This window comes from Geotrypetes seraphini, chromosome 17 (genome assembly GCF_902459505.1).
Source record: "Geotrypetes seraphini chromosome 17, aGeoSer1.1, whole genome shotgun sequence".
In the NCBI taxonomy this organism is placed as follows: Eukaryota; Metazoa; Chordata; class Amphibia; order Gymnophiona; family Dermophiidae; genus Geotrypetes; species Geotrypetes seraphini.
In genome coordinates this window covers 25,249,472-25,262,572 of record NC_047100.1, presented here as the reverse complement: position 1 = coordinate 25,262,572, position 13,101 = coordinate 25,249,472, and the positions used below count along the sequence as shown (strand labels likewise).

At 45.1% G+C, this 13,101-nt stretch overlaps 1 protein-coding gene across 1 annotated transcript in view; it reads left to right on the top strand.

The window, feature by feature from the left end:
* Window positions 1–13,101, top strand: part of TMF1 (TATA element modulatory factor 1) — a 46,452-nt gene that overhangs the window by 20,573 nt on the left and 12,778 nt on the right. Inside the window, exons 9-11 of the mRNA XM_033926254.1 lie at window positions 2,807–2,899; window positions 3,966–4,122; window positions 6,642–6,834. Coding sequence (XP_033782145.1) covers window positions 2,807–2,899; window positions 3,966–4,122; window positions 6,642–6,834 — 443 coding nt within the window. The remainder of the gene's footprint in view (window positions 1–2,806; window positions 2,900–3,965; window positions 4,123–6,641; window positions 6,835–13,101) is intronic.

Here is a 13,101-nt window from a genome sequence, read left to right as displayed (position 1 = left end):
CCTATTGACATCCTGCTCAAATACAAAGGATACCACAAGAGTGGTTCTTTCTGTTTCAGCCGTCAATAGTTTTGTTCTAATAAAGCTGTTATTTCCGACATCCATCTGTTTGGCCTCTTCCATTCTTTCTGAGGAAATCTTTTGACTTGGCAGTTTTATTCCTTTTTAAACTCTAAAGTTTATTAAACATTTTGCTTCTGCTGTCAACTAAGCTAAGACAAATCTTTTTATACCAAAATCTTTTTCATTTATCTTAACATTCGTTAACGTTTTTGCCGGATGCTTGCACTTGCCGACGGCTGGTATGAGTGAGCAAAAGTTTTGGAGTTCCCCCGTACCTTGACAAAGCAAGCGAAATGCGTTGGTGAAGGGGATCAGTACTAATAACTGAAAAGCTAAGTGGTAAATTATGAATTCACACTATTAAAACGATCAAATGAACTAAGTTATTTATTGATGAAGTTTTAACATCTTTAATATTTATGAAATCTAATAAGAATATTAAAAACAAAAATTAAGTGAGTAGTACCTTGAGGGAAGAATGAGGAATTCACCCTATTGAGTATGATGGCTCAGAGGGAAATCTGATATCCCACCGGCACTTTATTAAGAGAAGTTATTTTGTCTATCTCTGGACTGTATGTTGTGGTATATCATTTATCAGAAAGACAGAATGTCCTTTGAATGCAAAAAATGTAGATACCCCTGTTCAGAAGCAACTATAGACAGCCTTTGCATGGTACAATGTTTAACATCTTTCTGCAAATTTTCATTCAGTTACTATTTGTTTGCTAGTCTTAACAAATTGAAATAAAAAAAAAGAAAAGTGAACAAGATTTTTTTTGAAAAACTTAGAGCTGCCAGTTCTGTAACAAACAAGCAAATCCTGGGAATAAATAATATATATATATTTTTTAAATTCTTTATTCATTTTCACTTCAATTAACAAGTATACAATATGATATCTTATACTATACAAAATCACTTGTACATTCTTAACCATAAATCTTAAATACTTTAAATTACCCCCCATCCCATCCTCCCATCCCTCCCTATATCAATAAAATTCATTCATATATGTATTATATCCCTTCTTATTATAAAATTTCAAGTATTTAAAGGTGTCTAATCATTTGAATATTCAATCAATGGCCCCCATATCTTTCTAAACCTATCATAATTCCCATTCTGTAAAGCAAGAACTCTTTCCATCTTATACATACAACATACTGAACTCCACCAAAAGGTATAATTGAGTCTTGTATAGTCTTTTCCAATTCCTAGTGATGTGTTGAATGGCAACTCCTAAATAAATAATATTTACGCATAAAAATTAACAGAGATACATTTACCTTTTGTACCTTGCAAAGGTTGTGTCCACTAATGGTTCGTTTACGTATTTGGCAGAGGGTTTGAAGAGAGATGCTTAAACATTTACATATAATTATGTCCGTGTAATACTTTTTTTAAAAAAAAATTAATTTGGTAATTCCTTCTTTCTCGTTTTGCTTCCAGCTGCTATTTCCATAAATCTTCCCTCCCACAATGAAAGAAGGGATGGGTTTTCTATTCAGTTTCTATTTTGAGTTTAAAAAAAAACCCCAAAACACAATTTCAACAAAGATTTTATGATATGGTAGGCGATGGTAATTTGTTTGCCGCAAAGAAAGAGAATAACAACTATCCTGACACGCAGCTGTGTATCAGGGTTTCCTTTTCGAACTCAATATCGCGGGTTCTAGATCCTGCCACAAGGGGTCTCCTTTCTATCCCAGTAGAGGTACTGGACAGAAAGACTGTCTGAATTCATGAAAGCACGGGACAGGTACGTGGGATCTCTTAGGGAGAGGAGGAGATAGTGGATGCTGCGGATGGGTAGATTGGCTGGTATTAATAATAAACACATTCCCAAGGTCATGTGGAAGGTATAAAGAAACTACAACACGAGTCAGACAAGGCTCTGCCTAGAGGAAAAGCCTCAGACAAAGCCCTCCCACCACCACAGCTGTGGCTTAAGGTGTTCAGGTGGAGAACCTCATCAGAATAAAAGTCTCCCAGAGGGCCAAATGGCTCTGTTTTGTGCAAATGTAGCAAAAATCAATAAATATATCGCCAGTGGTCACACTTATATAGATAATTTGACTCAAAAATAACTTATCTCGGTCGGAACACCAACGATGGCCAGCGTTTCACATAATGCTGCCTGGGTAGACTGGATGGACCATTTGGCCTTTATCTGCCATCATATTTCTACATGTAGCAAGTAACATGACTCGACCTTTGGGTCTGTGAATGCTACCAGCACATTACCCAACTTGCGGTTCAGAAAACCAACATTAGGGGTTGAACCCTGGGGCCATCTGCATGGCAGTGTGTTCAGTCACTGAGCTATGTCTTGGGCTTGACCCACCCTGGTCCCACCCTACTGTTAATTGATGGAATTTATGGATAAAGGTGTTTGATAAGATTGCAGATGACAATGTGTCAAGAATACATAAAGCAGGAATCCTTATCTGTAGTTTAAAACATTTCTTTACTTGCAAAACTGGTAGAAGACCATTATTTGCTATCTATAATCTAATATAAAGAATATTTTTAAATGGTGGTGTATTTTATATATTAATTTTGATGTTCTGTGTCTCTGAAATATACTGCTAGTATATGTACAGCATGTCAATGTTGAACTCTCTTTATGTGTCTACAGAGTACATAAATGAAAAATAATCTTATGAGACAACGTACCTGGAAATAATTCTAACATCAGGTCCTCTGTCCCTGGAATATAATGAACATTTTTCTGATTCAGGTAGCCGACCTGAGGCTGGCATTACAACGTGCAGAGCAACAAGCAGCAAGAAAAGAGGACTATCTGCGTCAAGAGATCAGTGAATTGCAACAGGTGCTTTTATGCGTTCGCTTGGCTTATATTTTGTAAAAACAAGGATCCTTCAGTTGTATTGGTTGGCTAGGCATGTTGTGCTAAGATGACAATTTGGTGAAATGTATTTTAAAACATTTTATTTACTGGCTCACGACTAGTTACAATCTGGTCCTGCCAAGTGCAGGGCTATGGAAAAGAAAAAGCAGATATTTGGAGATACTTTTGCACCATTTTTTCTTAGACTGACAACAAACATTTTCCCAGGACAATCAGGCATCAACGGAGCCCCGGTACGGACCACTTTAAAAGTGCATTGCCACTTTAAGAACTTAGAAAGTTTGCGACAGCCCGCACCGCGCATGCGCAAGTGCCTTCCCGCCCGACGTAGGCGCGCAGGGATAAAGCACAGTTACTTACCGTAACAGGTGTTAGCCAGGGACAGCAGGCAGATATTCTCATAACCCACCCACCTCCCCGGGTTGGCTTCTTAGCTGGCTTATCTTAACCGAGTGACCACATACATAAGTTCTTTCACTTTCCTATTATTTTTTTTATGTCTGTCCAGTATTGTCTAGTCGGTACTTATCTGGGTTTTTATTTTTCCCTTTTTAAATGTTTATTAGAAATTTTTGTAAATAATAACAACAAACATAGTTACAATACAAATCACTTGAAATTCCCCATACAGGGCTAGTCTTTTCCCACTAACACCTCAAAGTAGACATAGTAAAAGATAATACAAAGTAGAAACTGAATAACCCCACCAGATATTTCAAAACAAAACCGCTATGGAAATTACTAACCCCCTTGCCAACCCCACATATCATTCAACAAAACCTCTACCCACCTCCGGTACTTATCTGTTTAATGTTTACCCCCTTTTTTATATAAATGGTAAAACACTTAGAATTCATGAATAGCGTTTTATCAAAATTTTAATAAACTTGAAACTTGAACCTATTGAAAAAGGTCAAAATCTTGGTTAATTTAGTTGCTAGCTATATTAATCAGGGCTTTCAAAATCTGTATTGTTTTGGATGTTGCAAATGTATTTATTGTTGACATGAAAAAAATTGACACATAGAGACTTCAGGAAGCAGAGAATCGGAACCAGGAGCTGAGTCAAAGTGTCACGTCTGCCACAAGGCCATTACTGCGACAGATAGAAAATCTACAGGCAGCATTGGGAGCGCAAACATCATCTTGGGAAAAACTGGAGAAGACTCTTTCAGATAGACTTGGTAAGAGTGGTACTTGTCCTCATATATATACCTCTGTCTTTGAATTTGGCAGTACAAATAAAGGTTGGCAAAAGACCCATTATATTTCAAACATGAAATTGCTGATAGCATAAGAGCATAAGAACTGCCGCTGCTGGGTCAGACCAGTGGTCCATCCTGCCCAGCAGTCCGCTCCCGCGGCGGCCCTCAGGTCAAAGACCAGGCCCTGAGATCAACCCTACCTGCGTACATTCCGGTTCAGCAGGAACTTGTCTAACTTTGTCTTGAATCCCTGGAGGGTGTTTTCCCCTATAACAGCCTCCAGAAGAGCATTCCAGTTTTCTACCACTCTCTGGGTGAAGAAGAACTTCCTTACGTTTGTACGGAATCTGTTCCCTTTCTGCAGATGGGCAGACTGGATGGTCCATTTGGCCTTTATCTGCCATCAAGTTTCTGTTTCTTCATTCAGCCACACTGTTCTGAAACTTGCCCTTGGAAGACTGGGACCTGGGCTCAAGGAATATTCTGTTCCAATGCAAAAAATGTTATGCAAAATAGGTGCAAATTTCCCATGTCGGACCTTTTTATTTCTAATCTTATTGAAAATATCCTATTTTTTACTAATAGATTTTTTATTTCTTTTTTTTTGGGGGGGGTTGTTTTGCTTTCCTGTCTGATGTTGGCTAATGAGACCATCAGTTCTTAGTCTTCTGCAGAGCTTAAGAAGTTGTGTTTCTGGAATGTCTCCAAATGCGCAATTTTTCTTCAAGAATAGAAGGGGATATACTAAGATGGATAGGCAAATGGCTGGAGAACAGATTGCAGAGGGTGGGCATAAATGGGAAGTTCTCGGACTGGGAGAAGGTGACGAGCGGCGTGCCCCAGGGCTCGGTTCTTGGGCCCATCTTATTCAATATCTTCATAAATGACCTAGAAGAGGAAACAACAAGTAACATAATCAAGTTTGCAGATGACACAAAACTATGTCGGGCAGTTGGGTTGCAAATGGACAGAGATGCACTTCAAAGAGATTTGAACCAACTGGGGAAATGGGCGGAAAAGTGGCAGATGAAATTTAATATAGAAAAATGCAAAGTGATTCACCTGGACAGGCAAAACAAAGAACAAGAATGTAAAATGTTAGGTGTAACATTGGGAAAGAGCGAACAAGAAAGGGACCTGGGGGTGCTGATAGACAGGACCCTGAAGCTGTCGGCTCAATGCGCAGTGGCGGCAAAGAAAGCAAACAGGATGTTGGGCATGATAAAGAAGGGAATCGCGAGTAGATCGGCGGACGTCATAATGCCGCTTTATAGAGCAATGGTCAGACCACACTTGGAATATTGTGTCCAACACTGGTCTCCCTACCTAAAGAAGGATATAACCCTGCTGGAGAGGGTGCAGAGACGAGCCACGAAACTAATAAAAGGTATGGAGAATTTGAGCTATAAAGAACGCCTCAGAAAACTGGGATTGTTCACCCTCCAGAAGAGAAGGCTGCGAGGGGATATGATAGAGACTTTTAAAATACTAAAAGGTTTCGACAAAATAGAGCAAGAAACTTCGTTATTCACATTGTCAAAAGTGACTCGAACAAGGACTCGAACATGGACTGAAACTGAGGGGCGGCAGACTCAGGACTAATGTCAGGAAGTTCTGCTTCACACAGTGAGTGGTGGACGCTTGGAATGCTCTCCCGGAGGAAGTTGTGACGGAGACCACCATTCTGGGATTCAAGGGCAAGTTGGATGCACACCTTCTTGCAAATCACATTGAGGGATAAGGGTGAACAAGGTGTCCATTAGGGAACACCTAGCTTGGCCTCCGCGTGTGCGGGTCGCCGGACAAGATGGACCTAGGGTCTGATCCGGTGAAGGCATTTCTTATGTTCTTTCAATTTTAGAGAGTGCCCTCTTGTTCTCCCTACCTTGGAGAGGGTGAACAACCTGTCTTTATCTACTAAGTCTATTCCCTTCATTATTTTGAATGTTTCGATCATGTCCCCTCTGTCTCCTCTTTTCAAGGGAGAAGAGGCCCAGTTTCTCTAATCTCTCGCTGTACGACAACTCCTCCACCCCTTAACCATTGTAGTCGCTCTTCTCTGGACCCTTTCGAGTAGTACTATGTCCTTTTGCTGTTAGTGATTTGTAACCTTGGCTAAAATCATCTGTAGTACTTGAAGATTGGAGGGTGGCCAGTGCTATGCTGACTTTTTTAAAAGGGTTCCATGAGAGGTCCAGGAAATTACAGACCAGTAAGAAAGAAGGAACACTATTTTCCCAGTTTGTCCTTGCACACTAATTTTTTTATTTTTTGCTTAATTGGTATCATAGTGGAGGACTTCAGCCAAGTTGTTATTTGGACAGGGAAATAATTTGTGCATTTGTTTTTAACTCTCCTTGAATTCAGATGTGCAAAACCGAGTAATTTTAAATCTCAAATCTGAGTAGCCCCAAATATTTAAGAATGAAATATGCCTTGGGTGCCAAAGAGTTACACAATTCTAAAATTACCCTCATTTTATTTCATTTTTTTGATAGGTGAATCTCAGACTTTGTTGGCAGCAGCATTAGAGAAGGAACGTGCTACTACGGAGGAGCTTCTTATTATTAAAACGCACGTTTCTTCTGCTGAATCGCAGAGCAGCCTGCTCAGAAAAGAAAGGAGCAGACTGCAGGCTCAGCTAGAGGTTGAGAAATCCCGACTGATCAAAATCGAAGAGGACAACAGTAGGTGAGTATCGCACAAAACCATGGTTTTAAAAAAATATTGAAAGACCCAAAAATGAAGATCTAGGTCCTTGACCTGAAGTAGCGTGAAAATAATCTAAATATCATGTCAAATATTAATTTATTTTAATGCTGTATGAAGTTTAATTAGAATGTGGCATGGAGACTTAGGGCTCCTTTGTACGAAGGCGCGTTAGGGCTTTTTTTTTTTTTTTTTTAATCTTTATTCATTTTCTTATGTTACAACAAGTGTTTTAAATAGATTCATTAGAAATTTGAATATACACACTTGATTAATTCACATATTAATTTTAAATTTAACATTTCTTTAAAAACTCAATATTATATAAATTTATAATATTATGTCAAAAATCTAAATTTATATAATTCTTATTGAATATAATAATCCCCCATCCCTCCCTCCCTTCCAATCAATAATACATACAATCATCTTTATTGTAAATTCATTCAAATATTGATATAGTATGTAGTAATCAGGAATAATATCCCACCCCAATCCCTTCTATTCAATTATCTTATCTTGGGAAAAGTTAATCATTCATTACAGTATTCTGTTAACGGTCCCCAGATTTTTTGAAATTTACTCACATTGCCTTTTTGTTAGGGCTTTAACGCACGGAATAGCGCGCGCTAAAATGCCGCATGTGCTAGCCGCTACCGCCTCCTCTTGAGCAGGCGGTAGTTTTTCTTTTTTTAAAAAAAAATTTCTTTATTCATTTTTTCATATTACAACAAGTGTATCAGAAAAATACATATAATCTTATAAACACACACTAGTTTTTCGACTAGCGCACGCTAATCCGGTGCATGCGTTAAAAAAAGTTAGCGCAGCTTCGTAAAAGGAGCCCTTAATGACACTGCCATGGCAAGGGAGTACGGTTTCATTTCTGAATAGGGCAGAGGTACATCTGGGGGTGCTAGATGCCACACCGAGGACTCTTTGCAGCAAGAATCTTGGTTGCCATTAAGGACACAGGAGTCAACTACTTAAGACCATAAGAATAGTTATCCCAGGACAAGCAGGCAGCATATTCTTAACACATGGGTGACGTCACCGACGGAGCCCTCGGTACGGACCTTTTAACTAGAAGTTTCTAGTTGGCCGCACCGCGCGTGCGCGAGTGCCTTCCCGCCCGACGGAGGAGTGCGTGGTCCCCAGTTTCTTCGTTTCCGCGGAGCGAAGAAGACGCGTGTATTTTTTCAACGGCCGTTGAAATCACTTTTTGCCTTCCCGCTCGCGCTTTTGTTCTAAATTTTTCTTCCTCTACCTTCGGGTTTCCTTTTTCTTTGAATTGCAAAAAAAAAAAAAAAAAAAACTTTGATTTTTCTTGTTTCTTTCGTTTTTGCCCCGGCGGGGCCTGTTGCCATTATACAGGCCTCGGACTTCGATTTTGCGGAGGCTATCTTCCCCTTCATGCCCCCGCAGGTCGGTTTTAAGAAGTGCCAGCGGTGTGCACGCCCGATCTCCGTTTCTGACCCACACAATTGGTGTTTGCAGTGCCTGGGTCCGGAGCATCGGGCAGATTCCTGCACCCGCTGTGCCACTTTACAAAAACGTACTCTTAAAAACCGAAGAATCCAGCAAACCCTTCTCTTCGGCTCCGAGTCGGCGATGGATTCATCACCTTCAACGGCGGTACCGCAGAAATCGGCACCGTCAAGCTCGACACCGACCGATCCCGCATCGGCGCCACTGGCGCCAGGTAAGCCGGCTAAGAAGCCTTCCTCTTCCCTCGAGCGCCCTCCAGCTACGGTGACGACACCGTCCATACCGGCATCGCACCGGTCCCGTAAACGCTCCGCCCCGATAACGGTGAGTGCCTCGTCATCGGCCTCCTCATCGCCGGGGCGTGGAGCGGCATCCAAGGAACCGAAGAAAAAGAAAGCGGTTCCGATGCCACCCCTAGATGACCGTATCTCGGCCATTCTACAAACTCAGCTTCAGGAGCAGTTGAAGAAACAACTTGAACAACTGCTACCCTCTATCCTGGCACCGCTCCTTCCGGTACCAGACCGGCCCGAGCCCCGCACCGAGCCCCCGGTGTCCACTCCTTCGGTACCGGTAAACACCTCGATGCCGATCCTTTCGGCCCAACAACTTCCTGATGATCCTGTGGTTCATTCTCAACCCACAGTGGATCCTACTCGGCACCAGGCGGTACGGCACTCTTCTCGGGACCGAGAACGACGCCGATCGTCCTCCCCTGGTACCGTTTCGGTGCGCTCTGGTAAATCTTTGTCCAAGACTCGCCACACCGCACCCTCCACCCCGGTGTCCCGACATGCACCAGAGGTCAGGGATCCTGATTTATGGGAGGAGACTCCTCTCGGTACCGAGGAGGATCCCTCCTCATCTGATGAGGAACCATCGGCACCTGATGCCACCTCTAAACCTGAGCAATCCTCTTTTTCTAAATTTCTGAGGGAAATGTCTGCTGCTCTGTCACTTCCCCTTGAATCTGACTCCAAAAAGTCCCAAGCCTTTTTAGAAGCCTTAGACTTTGAGCAACCTCCTAAAGAGTTCCTCAAGCTTCCCGTACATGACATCTTACGGGAGACATTTTACAAAAACTTGGAAAATCCCCTCACGGTACCGGGAGCTCCCCGTAAACTGGACAACCTTTACCGTGTCATCCCTATTCCAGGATTCGACAAATCTCAATTGCCCCATGAGTCCCTTCTGGTGGAATCCACCTTAAAAAAGACTCAGGGCTCCAGTGTCTATGCCTCTACCCCTCCTGGCAGAGAAGGTAAGACCATGGACAAGTTTGGCAAGAGACTTTACCAAAATGCCATGCTTGCCAACAGGGCAAACAACTATTCCTTCCATTTTTCCTTTTATCTCAAACACTTGGTCCAACAGCTGTCTGCCCTCCAGAAGTACCTACCTGAGCGCAAGGTCCCGCTATTCCAGCAGCACATATCTGGCCTTCTCCAAATGCGCAAGTATATGGTCCGCTCGATATACGACTCCTTCGAGCTCACCTCTCGGGCCTCTGCCATGGCTGTAGCCATGCGTCGCTTGGCCTGGCTCAGAGTCTCCGACCTGGACATCAACCACCAGGACCGCCTGGCCAACGCCCCCTGTCTCGGGGATGAGCTTTTTGGAGAGTCACTGGATTCCACCACCCAGAAACTCTCTGCCCATGAGACCAGGTGGGACACCCTGATCAAGCCGAAAAAGAAGGCTCCGCCTGCTCGACCCTATCGGCCTCAATCATCTTACCAGCGGAGGTTCTCAGCCAGGCCACTCAATCCGCCTCCCCAACAATCTCGGCGACCCCGTCAACAGCAGCACCATGCCCAGGCTCGGTCTCAGGCCACTCAACCCTCCAAGCCTCCTCAGCCTGCTAAACAATCTCAGCCCTTTTGACTCTTCTCTCCAGGGCATAGCCAGTCATCCACCCTCGCTGCCTCTTCCACAGCCTATCGGGGGTCGTCTCACCATTTTCTCAAGCCGTTGGGAAGTCATCACGTCGGACCAGTGGGTCCTCAACATCATCCGCCACGGCTACTCTCTCAACTTCCAGACTCTGCCTCCGGACAACCTTCCCGTAGAGTCTGCTTCAAACTCATCTCAAACCCCCCTCCTCCTGAGGGAGGTTCAATCCCTCCTCCTTCTCAATGCCATCGAAGAAGTACCTCCAGATCAAAGGGGGCAGGGATTCTACTCCCGCTACTTCCTGGTACCCAAAAAGACGGGAGACCTCCGTCCCATTCTCGATCTCAGGGACCTCAACAAGTGTCTGGTCAAGGAGAAGTTCAGAATGCTCTCCCTTGCCACGCTCTACCCTCTTCTTTCTCAACACGACTGGCTATGTTCCCTGGACCTCAAAGAGGCCTACACTCACATCTCCATCAATCAACATTCTCGCCGCTACCTGCGGTTCCAGGTACTGCACCACCACTATCAGTACAAGGTGCTACCGTTCGGCCTCGCCTCCTCACCCAGGGTCTTCACCAAGTGCCTTATAGTGGTAGCGGCCTTCCTCAGGTCTCACAACCTCCAGGTGTTCCCCTATTTGGACGATTGGTTGGTGAAAGCACCTACGTCTCCACTTGTGCTACAGGCTACTCATCACACCATCTCTCTCCTCCACCTCCTGGGGTTCGAGATCAACTACCCCAAGTCGCATCTGCTTCCCACCCAGCGACTTCAATTCATTGGAGCAGTTCTGGACACCACGCTAATGAGGGCTTTTCTCCCCTCCGATCGCAAGCAGACCCTGCTCCATCTCTGCCGTCAGGTACTCATGCATCCCTCCATTCCTGCTCGACAGATGATGGTCCTCCTGGGTCACATGGCCTCGACAGTGCATGTCCTTCCTCTGGCTCGTCTCCACCTTCGTACACCTCAGTGGACGCTCGCCAACCAGTGGTCACAGACTACGGATCTTCTTTCTCATCCCATCTCTGTGACATCATCTCTTCAGCAATCTCTCCAATGGTGGTTGAACTCCTCAAATCTTTCCAGGGGTCTTCTTTTCCATCTGCCCCCCCACTCTATGATCATCACCACAGATGCGTCCCCCTACGCGTGGGGAGCTCACCTGGGAGATCTACGCACCCAGGGACTTTGGACCCCACAGGAGCGTCGTCATCACATCAATTTCCTGGAACTCAGAGCCATGTTCTACGCCCTCAAGGCTTTCCAACATCTTCTCTGTCCTCAAGTCCTCCTCCTATGCACAGACAATCAAGTCGCCATGTACTACATAAACAAGCAAGGCGGCACCGGATCTCGCCCCCTTTGTCTGGAGGCTCTGCGCATCTGGACCTGGGCCACGGACCGCAATCTCTTTCTCAGGGCGGTCTATATCCAGGGCGAACAGAACTCTCTGGCCGACAATCTCAGCCGCATCCTTCAACCTCACGAGTGGACGTTGGACCCTCCGACTCTACTCTCCATCTTTGCTCGATGGGGCACTCCGCAGGTGGACCTCTTTGCAGCACCTCACAACCATCAGCTGCCCCAATTCTGTTCCAGACTCTTCTCTCCTCACCGTCTGGCCCCGGATGCATTCCTGCTCAACTGGAGGGATCGGTTCCTCTATGCCTTCCCTCCACTTCCTTTGATGTTGCGGACCTTGTCCAAACTCCGCAAGGACAATGCCACCATGATCCTCATCGCCCCTCGGTGGCCTCGTCAACACTGGTTCTCCCTTCTGCTTCAACTCAGCTCCAGGGAGCCCATTCCTCTTCCTGTGTTTCCTACTCTACTTACACAGCAGAATCAGTCTCTACTACATCCCAACCTGTCTTCCCTCCACCTGACAGCTTGGTTTCTCTCGGGCTGACCTCTCCGGAGAATCTATCTCAACCGGTCCGCCTCATTTTGGACGCCTCCAGGAAACCGGCCACTCTCCAATGTTACCATCAGAAGTGGACCAGATTCTCCTCGTGGTGTCTCCGGCATCATCAAGAACCCACCTCTTTGGCGGTGGAAACTGTCTTGGAATATTTGCTCTCGCTGTCCAACGCTGGCCTCAAAACCACCTCCATCAGAGTCCACCTCAGTGCCATCACTGCGTTTCACGAGCCTATTCTCGGAAAACCCCTCACGGCTCATCCTCTGGTTTCAAGATTTATGAGAGGGCTCTTCAACATCAAACCGCCTCTCAAGCCTCCTCCCGTCGTCTGGGACCTGAATGTGGTTCTCTCTGCTCTCATGAAACCTCCGTTTGAGCCTCTTGCCACAGCTTCATTCAGGCTTCTTACCTGGAAGGTGCTTTTCCTAATTGCCATCACCTCTGCCAGGAGGGTTAGCGAACTGCATGCACTGGTTGCCGACCCACCGTTCACTGTTTTTCACCATGACAAGGTTGTTCTGCGTACCCACCCTAAATTCCTTCCCAAGGTGGTCTCAGCTTTTCACCTCAACCAGTCCATTGTGCTTCCCGTCTTCTTCCCTAAGCCTCACTCGCATCCTGGAGAACAGGCGTTGCACACGCTGGATTGTAAGCGTGCCCTTGCTTACTACCTTGATCGTACCAGAGCTCACCGAACATCCCCTCAGCTCTTTTTGTCTTTCGATCCCAACCGTTTGGGCCGTCCTGTCTCCAAACGGACACTTTCAAATTGGCTTGCTGCCTGTATTGCCTTCTGTTATGCTCGGGCCGGTCTCTCACTGGAAGGATCTGTCACGGCCCACAGAGTCCGAGCTATGGCTGCTTCTGTGGCTTTCCTCCGTTCCACGCCCATCGAGGAAATCTGCAAGGCGGCCACTTGGTCCTCAGTTCACACGTTCACT